The 12,636-nt window shown below is 29.3% G+C and overlaps 4 protein-coding genes across 4 annotated transcripts; 2 read left to right on the top strand and 2 right to left on the bottom strand.

Moving 5' to 3' along the window:
- Nucleotides 1–249: 249 nt before the first annotated feature.
- cubi_01108 (uncharacterized protein) lies at nt 250–3,894 on the top strand (the record flags this gene model as incomplete). The annotated part of the gene is made up of 1 exon (XM_029018120.1): nt 250–3,894. One exon carries the CDS (start codon nt 250–252, stop codon nt 3,892–3,894), a length of 3,645 nt encoding a protein of 1,214 aa, XP_028875457.1.
- Nucleotides 3,895–3,957: 63 nt separating this feature from the next.
- Nucleotides 3,958–7,557, top strand: cubi_01109 (COOH terminal-specific cysteine rich domain-containing protein; the record flags this gene model as incomplete). The annotated part of the gene is made up of 1 exon (XM_029018121.1): nt 3,958–7,557. One exon carries the CDS (start codon nt 3,958–3,960, stop codon nt 7,555–7,557), a length of 3,600 nt encoding a protein of 1,199 aa, XP_028875458.1.
- A 74-nt stretch (nt 7,558–7,631) lies between these two features.
- Nucleotides 7,632–10,853, bottom strand: cubi_01110 (uncharacterized protein; the record flags this gene model as incomplete). Its single annotated transcript, XM_029018122.1, has 1 exon — nt 7,632–10,853. The coding sequence occupies one exon, from the start codon at nt 10,851–10,853 to the stop codon at nt 7,632–7,634; it is 3,222 nt and encodes a 1,073-aa protein (XP_028875459.1).
- Nucleotides 10,854–10,976: 123 nt separating this feature from the next.
- On the bottom strand, nt 10,977–12,611 carry cubi_01111 (TBC domain-containing protein; the record flags this gene model as incomplete). Its single annotated transcript, XM_029018123.1, has 1 exon — nt 10,977–12,611. The coding sequence occupies one exon, from the start codon at nt 12,609–12,611 to the stop codon at nt 10,977–10,979; it is 1,635 nt and encodes a 544-aa protein (XP_028875460.1).
- Between the last annotated feature and the right edge of the window lie 25 nt (nt 12,612–12,636).

Here is a 12,636-nt window from a genome sequence, read left to right on the forward strand (position 1 = left end):
ATGTAAAAACTAGAAAATGATATATATTCTATTCACTCAAATATGAATAAATGAACAAATGAATATATATATATATATATATATATATATATATTTATTTATTTTTATATTTAAGATTCAACTAACTTGTTAGCAAGTAAGAAAATAATTATTTCAAGTATGTATAATTTCAAGTAATAAAATTATTCATCATGACTTTTACATGTTAAATCTCTAAATTTGTATTTAAATACAAATTTAATAGGCGTGATGAGAAATATAAATTTTTTTGAAATATATAAAAGATTGGATATTAATTACACAAATAAACAAGTAAATTCGTGTTCAAGCATAAATTTAAAAAAAGATAATATTTGTCAAGAAGTTATTACAAGAGAAAACCAATCAACTGAAAGTGTTGGATATAAAGACCGTGAAAGCGATGGAATATATTTAGACATTAACTTTAACTCTAACTCTATTGCGCTTCAACCATGTATCGCAATTAAAGAAAATTCATTTAGATTACCAATATTTGAGTTAACGCATGATTTTCAAATACCTCATGTTACTTACCAAGTTAAACAAAATAGTAGACTATATGAAGAAATTTACTCGTTAGTGTATTCTAATTATTCTAATATTATAATTAATAATGAAATCATTCCTTCCAGAAAAATCAAGATTTCTGAAACTAAACCTGTTTTTGAAGTTTCTGAAAAAGAAGGGCATTCATATTCCGTATTTTGGGATGGTGAAGACATCAAATCTAACTCTTCAATGTTATTAGGGGAAATTACTGGATTACTATATAACAATGAAAAAAAATACCATAACAAATATTCTTTTGAACTACCAAACATTTCAAACGAGGAATTAAACATTATTTTGGATGCATCTCATTATTGTAATGAATTTGTGTTTCTAAAGCATTGTAGACTTCCTTTTCCATTTGATGATCTGAGAATAAGACCAAATACTCAATTACAATGGTTGTTTATTGACAAGTGGCCTCATCTTGTTGTATTAACTATTCCTGGGACTGAAATTAAACATGGTGATGAGCTTGTTGTTGACTTTGGAAACAATTATCATATGTATTATATTAACGATTTAAAAACAATATTCAAGGATATTATTAGAATTAAAGTGGAAAATAAACAAGTTTTCCGAATCTGCGCTGTTTGTAGATTTGAATTGGAGAAAGATATTATTGAATGTAAAAAATGTATTATTTGCTGTGAATATATACATGAGAAATGTGGTTATTATTACTTTAAGAGTGAAGTTTCAATTTGCTGCCTTGTTTGCCTAAAAAAATCATTTAATATAATTTTTGGAATTAATAAGAGATTTGATAATCCTCTAAACGGAAAAAATTTGGGTAAGGATTCAATTATCAGTATACTAAAAATGTATGATGGTAATGCTTGCGAAGAATGCTTATCATTATTTTGTAAGAAGGATTCTGAGTTAGAAAGACGTAAGTCTACATTTTTTTGCAAACTCATTCATGAATTTTACCAGATAGACAAGTATTCTGATAATATTGATTCTTTTTACGCAGAATATACTTCAAAATGCGAAAATGAACTAAATTCAAACGTCAATATAAACATCAAGGTTTTAGAAAACTTTTACAATATATTTGAGAGGTTAATAAAATACTTGAAGGTATCTTGGGAGGAAAATCAGCTTTACGAAAGTTTAAAACTAGAATCGTATTTTTTTCAAGATTACTATATTAGTTTTTCGAACCACCAATCAAAGTTTTTATTTTCAGATTCTTCGATTTATGAAAAATGGGAAAAATCCAAATGGAAAGATTTTATCTATTGGGACAAAGTAAAGAATTGTTGGATTGGAATACTTAAACCGAATGGAATATTTTCTAGATTTAATTGTTGCAATAAACATCCAACAATAATTGAGAGTTTTTATGAAACTGAAAAGTGGGTAGAACAAAGAATAAGTGAAACTACAATTCAAAAAAATTTGATTTCTGCAATATTGTCGAACTACGACAAAAATTCTATTATTAATAATGAAAACAATTCTTCTAAAAATTCGGAAGACAGTATTTCCCACACTTACTACCACTCACCATATTTACCAACCGATTTAGCGTCACACCCGGACTATAAAATATTTAGCAGCGAAAATGAAACTAGCAAATATCCTACTAATCTAGCTACATTTAGTGATATCAAGAATCAATTTTCAATTAATGATGACCGATTATCATTAAACAAAAAACCTAAAGATATTAATGCTATTCCTAATACGGAATCGCAATTATTTTCATATCCAAATTCGCCAGAGTTTTTATTGAATGATTTGAGGCCACGTGTTTCTTCTGCTGGTTACATTCAATGCTGTTCACCAGTGAATAGAAAACGAAGAATAAGATCTACTCTACCTTTAACTTCGAATGCTGCAAGGTGCCCAACCGAGTGGAGGGTTAGAGGAATTACATGGCATGCAGAAAGAAAAGCATTTATTGTACCATATAGAAGGGATAAAGATGGTGGGCTTACTTCAACCACTTTTGGTGCGATGAAATACGGAAGTCCATTAACCGCATTTTTAAAAGCATTGGAATTTAGGGAGAATTATTTGAAGGAACAATCAACGAAGCTTCCAGAAGAAATAAAACAACCTGGTGTTATTTGTGATCAAGCTTTATTAATCAGAAATTTGCCCAATATTATTTGGGATCCAAGTAAACTTGTATGGAGAGCTCTTGCAGACGAGGAGCTGCTAAGTAATGATAATTTGGCACATAAATTGAATTTTAATTCACAAGATATTGAGATAAATGCAATCCCGTACGGAGCAAGGATTGCATATGAAATAGCTGAGGTTTGTTATATTCGTCGAAAAGCTCTTCTTCTTAATTCGAAGGGTAACATAATACAAAAAAGTTCTGCTGGAGGTCGTTTGAGGAATAAGACTAGTTCAGTAGAGAGCCTTGGAAACGAATACCAATTAATATTAGAAGATCAAAGCCATTCATTTTTATCAAAAGATTCGCAAATGGACACTATGAACTCACAAAACCCTTGTTTCAAACAAATAAGATTAAAAATTGTTTTTCCAACAGGGGAGGAAACTGTACGAAATGATTTGATTGCGTGGCATTTCAGAAGTAATTCATGGATAATCACCAATGTTTTGGATGGAAATACTTCTAATCAAACAAAAAACATTAACTTTCTTAATTACACAGATTCTAATGTGAAACAAAAATCTCCAATTCAGTCATTAATGTATGCAATTGAATGTTGTACATCAATACCTCCAAAATGCCAAGTTTACATTCATGCAGAGGAAGCCGAATCAATAATTGATTCTGAAGATCTTGCAGAATTATTAAAACCATTTCCAACAGGAATATCATGGTATTGCAAGAAAAGAAGGTTTTATACATCAAATGGCCTCGACAGTAATGGGAGAGGCCAGCATTTCAGTATTGCGTTGTATGGCTCACTTATCGCTGCATTTAATGCAGCAATTGATTATAGAAATATTTTTTTGAAAAATAGAAGAAAGGCGATTTTGCCTAAAGTTGAATGGATATTATGCTTTCCGGTAAATCGAAGCTCGATTAATATAAATTTAAATGAAAGAATAAAAGAGTCAGATATTGGTGTTGATGGGAATATAGTAAAAAATTTGGATATTTGTCATATCTATGATTTATCTAACAGTTACATGGGAAGTTGCAACACTAGAAATGTTGATAGAATAAATAGTCAATTGCCATCACTAAGTGCTTGTATTTCAGGGGACTCATACCATTCCGGAAGTGATTGGTTGCAACATCCCACGACAGTATCACTTTTAGATGATCAGATGATCGAACCACAAAATGACTTGGAAAGCAGAATATTGAATATTGAATTAATAGAATAATGGGGGGAGGGAGAATTGCCGCTACGAAACTATTGTTAATTATGCTAAAAAGTTTTTTATTCGATGAATAGAAATTCGATAATATGCCAATGTAACGTTGATCCGACTGTTTTCTTCTATTTCTCAGGCAAGAAATCACACAGGAAATTGGGATTGTATTTAGTTGATAATTTTGCTCATGGAAATATTATTCAAACTAATGAGAACACAAATAAATCAAAACTATTTTTCACTCCAGCTACAAGTGAGGCATCGGACTCAATTTTTTTAGAAGAATCTTCCGTTGAAGATTTATTTCAATTTTTTCCAACATTTTCCTGGAGTAGGAACAGTATTGTTGGTGCATTCACAACAGGCATTTCTCAAAAAATAAGAATATTAAGTTTGACTCGAGGCCAAATAGAGATTTCAGAAAAAATTGACATTCCTAATTATTTCTGTTCATGCCTTGACTTCAATAACAATGAAAATTTGCATCTATTGGCTTCTTCTAACATTAAATATTGTAATTTTCAACATTTTTCTCAAGGGTTTATTTCCATAATAGACATTAACACTAAACAAAAAATAGTAAAGTTTCATAATAAATTGAATTTTGATAGAAGTAATAATGTTTTTGGATATCCTAGTAATGTCAAATGGATAAATTCCAATTTTTTGGTATCTGGCTGGAAGTTTTGCGATTTTTCAAGCCAATTGCATTTTCACGATATAAGGATTAAAGATTCAATATTCGTTACCAATGTTGTGAAAAGCTGTAATGAATTCCTATCAGTTAGCCAGCCTGGAGGTAATTATCTTCTTGCTAGTAATTTAAATAATAATATTAGTTTATTTGATATCAGGCTGATGAAAAATGAAATAAGACAAAATAATATTCGAACAATCAACAGCATTTATTTTAATGATCATGAGATCAATGATCTACAATGGTTTCCAAATGAAAAACACGATATTTCCATTTTTACTAGTGATGGGATTTTCATTACTAGATTAAGTCACAGAACTCACTCCCATATATCTTTTGAAGCAAACAAATCAGATAGATATTCCGAAAATATTGATATTGAATGGAATGATAGATTACTGGAGAATTTTAAACCATTAAATCTTAGAGAAAATTTCAGTGATACGTTTTGTTGGGTTGATTCTTTGAGTAGAAGTAACATAAGGCATTCATTGGTATATACAGATTCTGAGTCTGCATATCTGATATCAAATTTAGATGTTAAAATTAATTCTTTTGTTTCTTTTCACTCTACACAGCTTTCCCATTCAATGAACGAAAAAAATAAATCTAAACAAAGTAACTATGAGGTTTTAAATTTTTCAAAGCTGTTCGGTTATTCATGGGTTCCATATAGGTTAATGAAATACTACAAAGATGATAATACAAAGATTGAAGAGTATAACTGTATCGAATTGTTGAGAAGATTAGAAAATCTAAATTCGGCAGAGGCCAGAAATTTAGTCTTAAACCAAAATGATCAAAATACGTTAACCAATATTGGAATTTTTCCAAAAGCTGGTGATAATGTAAATAATATTATAAAAATGATGAAATCTGCGTCACATGCATTTAATTACTTGTCAACTTTACCTGATCATATTGTACACTGGAAAGATTTATTGAGACAACTTAACAAACAAAAAAGCTCATTCATTAATGAAAAGATACCTATTTTCAAAAAATTGATTTTACCAGCTATTAGAGACTTAATTTATACCTTCAAGTATCTAACAGAGAATATTGATATATCTTCTCAACTTAAGTTTATAAATGTTAAACATGAAGATTCAGAAGCTAAAAGTTGCAAAGACTCTAATAAAAAAGAAAATCTTAATCATATAGAAGTATTTTCTTCTTCTCTTAGAGAGAAATTAATCAATCTTTTTGGAGTATCTTCATTTATGATTGAAACACCTTTTTTTATCGATAATAATGATCCACGCCAATTAGAATCATTTTTTACTGCATTTTTTTGGAACTGTATTACACTTCAATATCATAATTTTATTTCCCATGGTGATAAATTATCAAATATTCTCGATAATTTTATTGAAAATGAAAATAAGTTACTTAAAACATCTTTTTTAAAAAATATCAAATTATTTTTTAATTCTGCCGGAATTTTCATTTCAAATTTATATTATTCTGAAGGATTAAGCAAAATATCTTTAAGTAAAGAAGACATTCAATTTTATTATTATTCAATTATTTCAACAAGTGAACATTTGCTCGATGAAGATTATTACTTGCCCATTTGGAACAGTAATATTCATCTAGAATCTACTCTCCAGCTTTCTATTCGGTTTATAGTTACATTCTCAAAATTTATCAGTACAAATGAACAAAGTCAGCAATTTTCTTCTTATTTATTGGAAGAACTGTTGGTCCCTTCTATGGAAATTAATACTTACATTTATATTCCGGTTAATTTGTTGCTTTTAATTGGAATCTATTATTTAAAATTAGAGGAGATTTCTCATTTGATCGAAATAATGATAAGAAAAGTGGCTAAAAATGGTTTTTTAGACGGAATAACAATTTTAGGATTTAACACGTTTACTGATGAAACATATTTAATGATAAATTTGCCTGAAAATCAAAATTCTGAACATATGGATGTCATTTTTGGGAATTCTAATTTCGACGGAAATACGGATTCAACGTGTTTAGAGTCGGATAGCAATAAAAATAAAAATATAAGCTACAATTCTAGCTCAGATGTGTTTCTTAAGCAAATTTTTCACAACTACTTATCTTTTTCATTTGGAGATATTCAAACAGTTGCATTAATTGGCTCATGTATTCCTAATCTCACATATGGCTTTAATACAAACATGGAATTATTAGAAGTCTGCATAAACGAATACAAAAATTTATTAAAGAACAATTCTCTAATATACTATCTAATTAATAATTCAAATGCAATGAACTTGTCAATTAACGGATCTAAACCTACAAAATTTAATAAAAATGTTTCAAGTATACTCTATGAGCTTAACATTTTAAGATCAAGTTACTATAAAATAATTCAAATTGATCAAGATGAATTAAAATCACCAATACCAACCGGAAATGTATTATTTTGTTATTATTGCGAGCAGCCATTACATCAATCATATTTTGAGCATAATTACTTATTGGATAAAATGATATTACGTCCTGATTGTAATTCAGTGATTTCTCAATCTTATAAAGCGGACTTCAACGAAATTCAAACGGAGAAAAAAGAACTAAATATTAAAAATATTTACAATAGAGATTCACAGGTAGGATATCCTTTACGAAGGGCAAGCAAAAATATTACAAGTATGAATAATTTAATTCAATCTGAAATTAGTACAAGCTCGGATTTATCTTCTATGATCTTAAACTGCCCCAATAAGTACTGTAACAAACCTCTACCTAGATGCGTGATTTGTTTGGCTGAAATGTCTATAAATGTGATTAATATTTCAGTGAATGATGAAGCAACACGCAAAGATTACAATCAACCGTATAATTATAACATAAGTAAATGGTACACTTGGTGCCTTCATTGTCACCATGGTGGATGCTTTAAGCATATAAGTGAGTGGTTTGAATGCTTTGACGAATGTCCTGTACCGGAATGCAATTGTTGGTGTAATTCAGTTGATCACTGGTACAAATTATAATTGGCTAAATTAGTCATTTCTCCTTAGAATTCAATAGCTAATTTCATTAAGTTTCTATCAATTAATTTTTCTCTTCAATGATTAACATTTGCATCATTAACTTTAACATCAACACCTTCGTCTTGCCCTAAATTACCCACTGATTCGTTGCTGGACTGTTCCATTTCCATAATTGAGTCTGCAATCCTTGATTCATATCTTAATGAAATTAACCATATTATCCCGATTATAATACTAATTGCAAAGCCTATAAATGTAGCAATATTTAAGATAACAATAAGGGTGTCTTTTGTTTTGCCAACCATTCCACAAAATGTAACAATTCCATCAGTAAAGTCAACTGAGACCTGACCACAATTATGAGCCTCAGTTTTGATACTAGCTAAAATTATTGCGCTCCCGAACATTTTCCTTATTCTATCATTAAGAATTAAATTTAATCTGTTAACTTCACTATGTGCAATGATAGTTGGGTTTATTATATAGTCGTAACTTATACTAGTAATGTATTCCTGAAATTCAACATAGTTGCATGCATTATTATAATGTTTGATATATAGACTGTTGTTTCCGGAATTGGGGTTTGCCTTTATATTATCAATATCTAGCCATGAGAACGGATGGCAAAAAAAATCGTAATTGTATAATTTCATTAATTTTTTTACCCATTCAAGCGTACTTTTAAAACTTGAAATTGGGTAGTCCACAAAATATTTATTATATTGATGATATTTATCAATTTCCAGCTTATCTATATCTGTATTTTCTGAGATTATTAAATCTTCTCCTGAGTTTGAGCTTCCGAGCAAAATAGGTGATGTTGGTTCGAAGATATTTTCAATAAAGAATGAAAATGTCGAAGTAGGGTTATTCATATAATTATCTTGTTCTTCGAGCAATTTTCTCAAAGAATCTGTCAAGTATTCGATTTTATATGGATAAATGATTGATTGAAGGACTTCTAAACCTGGGATCTTAAAGGGTAATGATTGAGAAATCATTAGAGCCGAAACATCAGCGTTTGGACTGCTACATAAGGCTGTATAAGTGTTATAGCCAAATATTGAACTCTTCGTTAACCAATTTTCTTCTCTGTAGCTTTGAGTTATTAAGACTAATACAGGAACATCTTGATTATCTGCAGAGGACTTCTCTACGTCTGGGAAGTACATTAGAGAATATTGAATGTAGTCAGTTACGTTGATATAATTAAAGCACTGCTCTGCTATCGTTTGGCCAGTAGTAATTATATTTAAAAAATCAGAAACAATTTTTGAAAGGGCATCAACAAAATTATTTGGTAATAAATTAACCAGCAAATATGCCAAACTGCTTTCTATTGGTGCATCATCCAACAAGCCAACAACTTCTTGATTGCCAAACCTTTCTGCAAGCAAAATATCATTTGAGCTACTTTTTAAATTTAATTTGTTATTATTAGCCAAAAACAAATCCGAAATTATGCCATCTTCATTCATTCCCCTATTTTTCATGTTCAAATTTTCAAATTTTAATTCATTTTTTAAACTGCGATTGGTATAGAAATTATTAATATGATCCGATAAAATTTCAAATTTTTTATAAGAGGAGTTGAAAATTAAGTTATTAACATTTTCTCTATCTTGGAATTTATTACTTTGAAGTTTCTTATATAAATCTAAATATATATGATTTTTAATTCCCTGGGATTCTAAAACTCTTATTTTATCCAATATATAATCCTTATCTACTAGATCTCTTTTTTCAACGTCTTTAATCTTGATATATGATGCCAGAGGATACATACATACACTCATAATCATCCCTAATTGAGGACTTACCGTCGAAATCCAATTCATCCCTGTGGGACTGAATAAATCATCAACTATCCAACCACAATAATCTTTTCCGACAGTTCCTGCAACTGTTAGAGTGTATGAAACGAATGAAGCAATCGTGGATAATCCCATTAATATGAATGCAGCAGCGACCAACGCTGACCTACTTTGAAAAAACCCAATATGACTTTTTCCGGACAAAAATAGTTTTATGTGAAGAATCGAAAAAATTATAGAAATAATTCCAATAATCATAGACAATGCACATAATGCTGTAGTTAATCCAAAAACAATGTTGCTTGTGGTTCTAGAAACGTTTAAAAATAACAATATATATGAAATGAATTTCTGGAAAATTTCAAAATATTCATCAACACTAAAAGTCATTGTTGAAATATCAATTGAATTTGAAAGAAAAACAATTTTTTCTAAAACTGGATACATTGAATTGTACAAAGTGTCATTTACTGGTAAAAACGAATTTGCAGCATTCAATACTGAATCTTTAAGTGAATCTTTGGCAGGAATATACCAATCTGTACCAATAGGATTAATTACTGATGCATTTGTAAAAACATCTACAAATTCAGTTAACCGTTTACTAAGTACAGTTGGAAACCCTGCATTATTGATATAACTAAGTATATCATTAAGTAAATTAATTAATACTTCGACTGAGCCCAATTCCTGAAAAAGACCGTAAAGTGGTAGAGACCCAATAAAAGGAACAGTTGTATTTGTTTTTAAAGATGTTTCCGTAATACTAAATGAACCAGATGTTTTGTTAATATTGATGTTACCATTAGAAAATGCATCTGCTCCTATTGCAAACCAACAAACTGACGTTGAAAATGAATTTGAAAAGCTAATAAAGTTAATGATAATCACAACAGAAAGAGCAACATAAATCACACATAATACACATAGTAAGATAGTTAATATATATATGCTCAGTTTTACTTTCCATAATCCGTTAGATGTTTCTTCAAATGAAACAACTCTGTCGTTCAATATTCTGCACAATACAAACCCAAGAGAGACAACAATAAAGGTAAAAATTGAAACACCAAATATCAAACAGCTGGTAATTTCTCTCCAAACCAATGTATCTAAATAACTTGATAACAATGGTTTTATGTCTATTTCAGTTTTGTTAGAATCTGCAATAATCACATTTTCAAAAATGATTCCTGCTAAGACACTATAATCGGAATGCCACGATTTGAACCACTTCCACATTTCCTTTTTATATGATGAATCACTTTCTCGAAGTTGATCGAAATTCCCGCAGTTTTCAACAACAAATTCTTCTAGACTGGTTACTCTAGAATCCTCAATAACTTGTTGTGCCTTCTCAAGGCTAGATAAGATATGAGGGGTGCCAACTGACCATGGTATATCTGATACAGAAGCTTCAGTTTTGTCAACAAGGTATAGAAATATATAAAGAACTACGGATATGCAATAATTAGCAATCATTCTGCCCCATTGTTCAAATCTATTCAAAGTTCATGTAATTCAAGGTAAAGATACTTTTTTTGCCGCTATTATTTTTGGTAATTTTTAATAAAGGGGAAAAAAAGTAAAAAAATTGTTTTATAATTAAATATTTTTTTCTTGTAGGATTCTACAAATTCTAAGTAATTCCTTACATGAACTAACTATATTGCATTTAAGTTGCTCAATGTCGTTAATATTCTTTGCACTTATGTGAAGATTCTTAGTTATTTCTAATAAGCTTTCATTAAGTTTAGGCGCATTTAGATTTAATTCTGACTCACAATTTGGGTTATACCTTATTTGAGAATAATGGATGTCTCTGTGCTCAAAGAAATTGTTTCTTTGATTTGATAAAAGTACTTTTTTGTGAGCTGTATCTTTAGAAACTAAGTTGCTTGTTAATTTTGGTGACTTCGAGCACTCATCTTCAACAACACCATAGCATAATGATTTTGCATTTGATAATATCTCAAGTGGACTGATAGATAAGTTTGATTGACTAAGTATCGATTTCAATGTGTGGTTAAAATCCGAATTTATTATTAACTTTTTTCGTGCAAGTAGTATTGAAACAGCAATATAATTTACTATTGGCAATGACGATTCAACTGCATCGCAAACTTCTTTGCTCCAATTTTTCCCCTTCTCCATAGATTTATCTATTAAATCTTCATGGCCTGTTAATGTTCTATTTTGGAGCGCATCACAAAAGATATATTCCCAAATTATAATTGAATTATTTAAATCAGAAAACTCTCTGGAAAATAAAAGTCTAATCCATCTTAAAAAGATAAGTTGGGGTTCAATCTCATGCTCTTTATAAAGATGATTAAACAAATCATAATCAACCTTCTCTAAAATACCATAGATATTTATACATTTATGTACTATTGGAGGTTTATTTGAATCATCATTTAATGAATTACTGTCGTTTGTATTGCATTCATTGAAGGTGGATTGAAACATGTATTTTAGACCAAAAAAATTCATAATAGAATTAAACATAATATAAGTATCTGCTTCTATTGAATCTCGACTAAAAATGCGTTCTAGACTCAAGTTATTATTTCCTTTGTATTCATTTTTTTTGGGTTCAATATCATTTGAATTGGCACAATTAATATCAATAATTTTCTGACTATAATTTATCAGGAAAAGAATTGCAGCAATTTCATTCATTCCCTGTTTATATCCAAATTGAGGATTCTCACGTGTCCAAGTAAACAATATTCTTTGTAGCAGTTGCCTTGTATTTAAATTAGAAAAAAGTTGTCGTTCGGAATATGTTCTGGTAACATCTTTCCAAATTTCGTCCAATAATTCACCATTCTTGTGTTGTTCATTCCATGGGTTATTATCAATTTGAGATAAAGGATGAAACTTTAAAGGGTCCATTGAAGTTAGTTTACTGATATCTAATTTATTTTTGTTAAAAGAACGGAAATAATTATTTCTTTCAGTATTCAACAACTCATAAATTTTATTGTAGCAGTCATGAATAGAAAGTGAAAAAAAATCAACAGGGATAATATTAAGTAGTATCATCCACTTAAGACGTGGGATATCTAATATATGCTCATTTTTTCCCTTACCAAACTTTGCAATACAAATATTTTCAGTATATTTAATGAAGTTCTGTTTTGGATTATTTTTCAAATATTCAAAAAAATCTTGAAAACTCGAATCCTCAATACTGGAATAGTATTCATTATTTTCAAAAACTTCAAAATCATCCATTGCTAGTAAAAGCTATAATTATATA

Source organism: Cryptosporidium ubiquitum (assembly GCF_001865345.1).
Source record: "Cryptosporidium ubiquitum isolate 39726 chromosome Unknown contig_16, whole genome shotgun sequence".
Taxonomy (NCBI): domain Eukaryota; phylum Apicomplexa; class Conoidasida; order Eucoccidiorida; family Cryptosporidiidae; genus Cryptosporidium; species Cryptosporidium ubiquitum.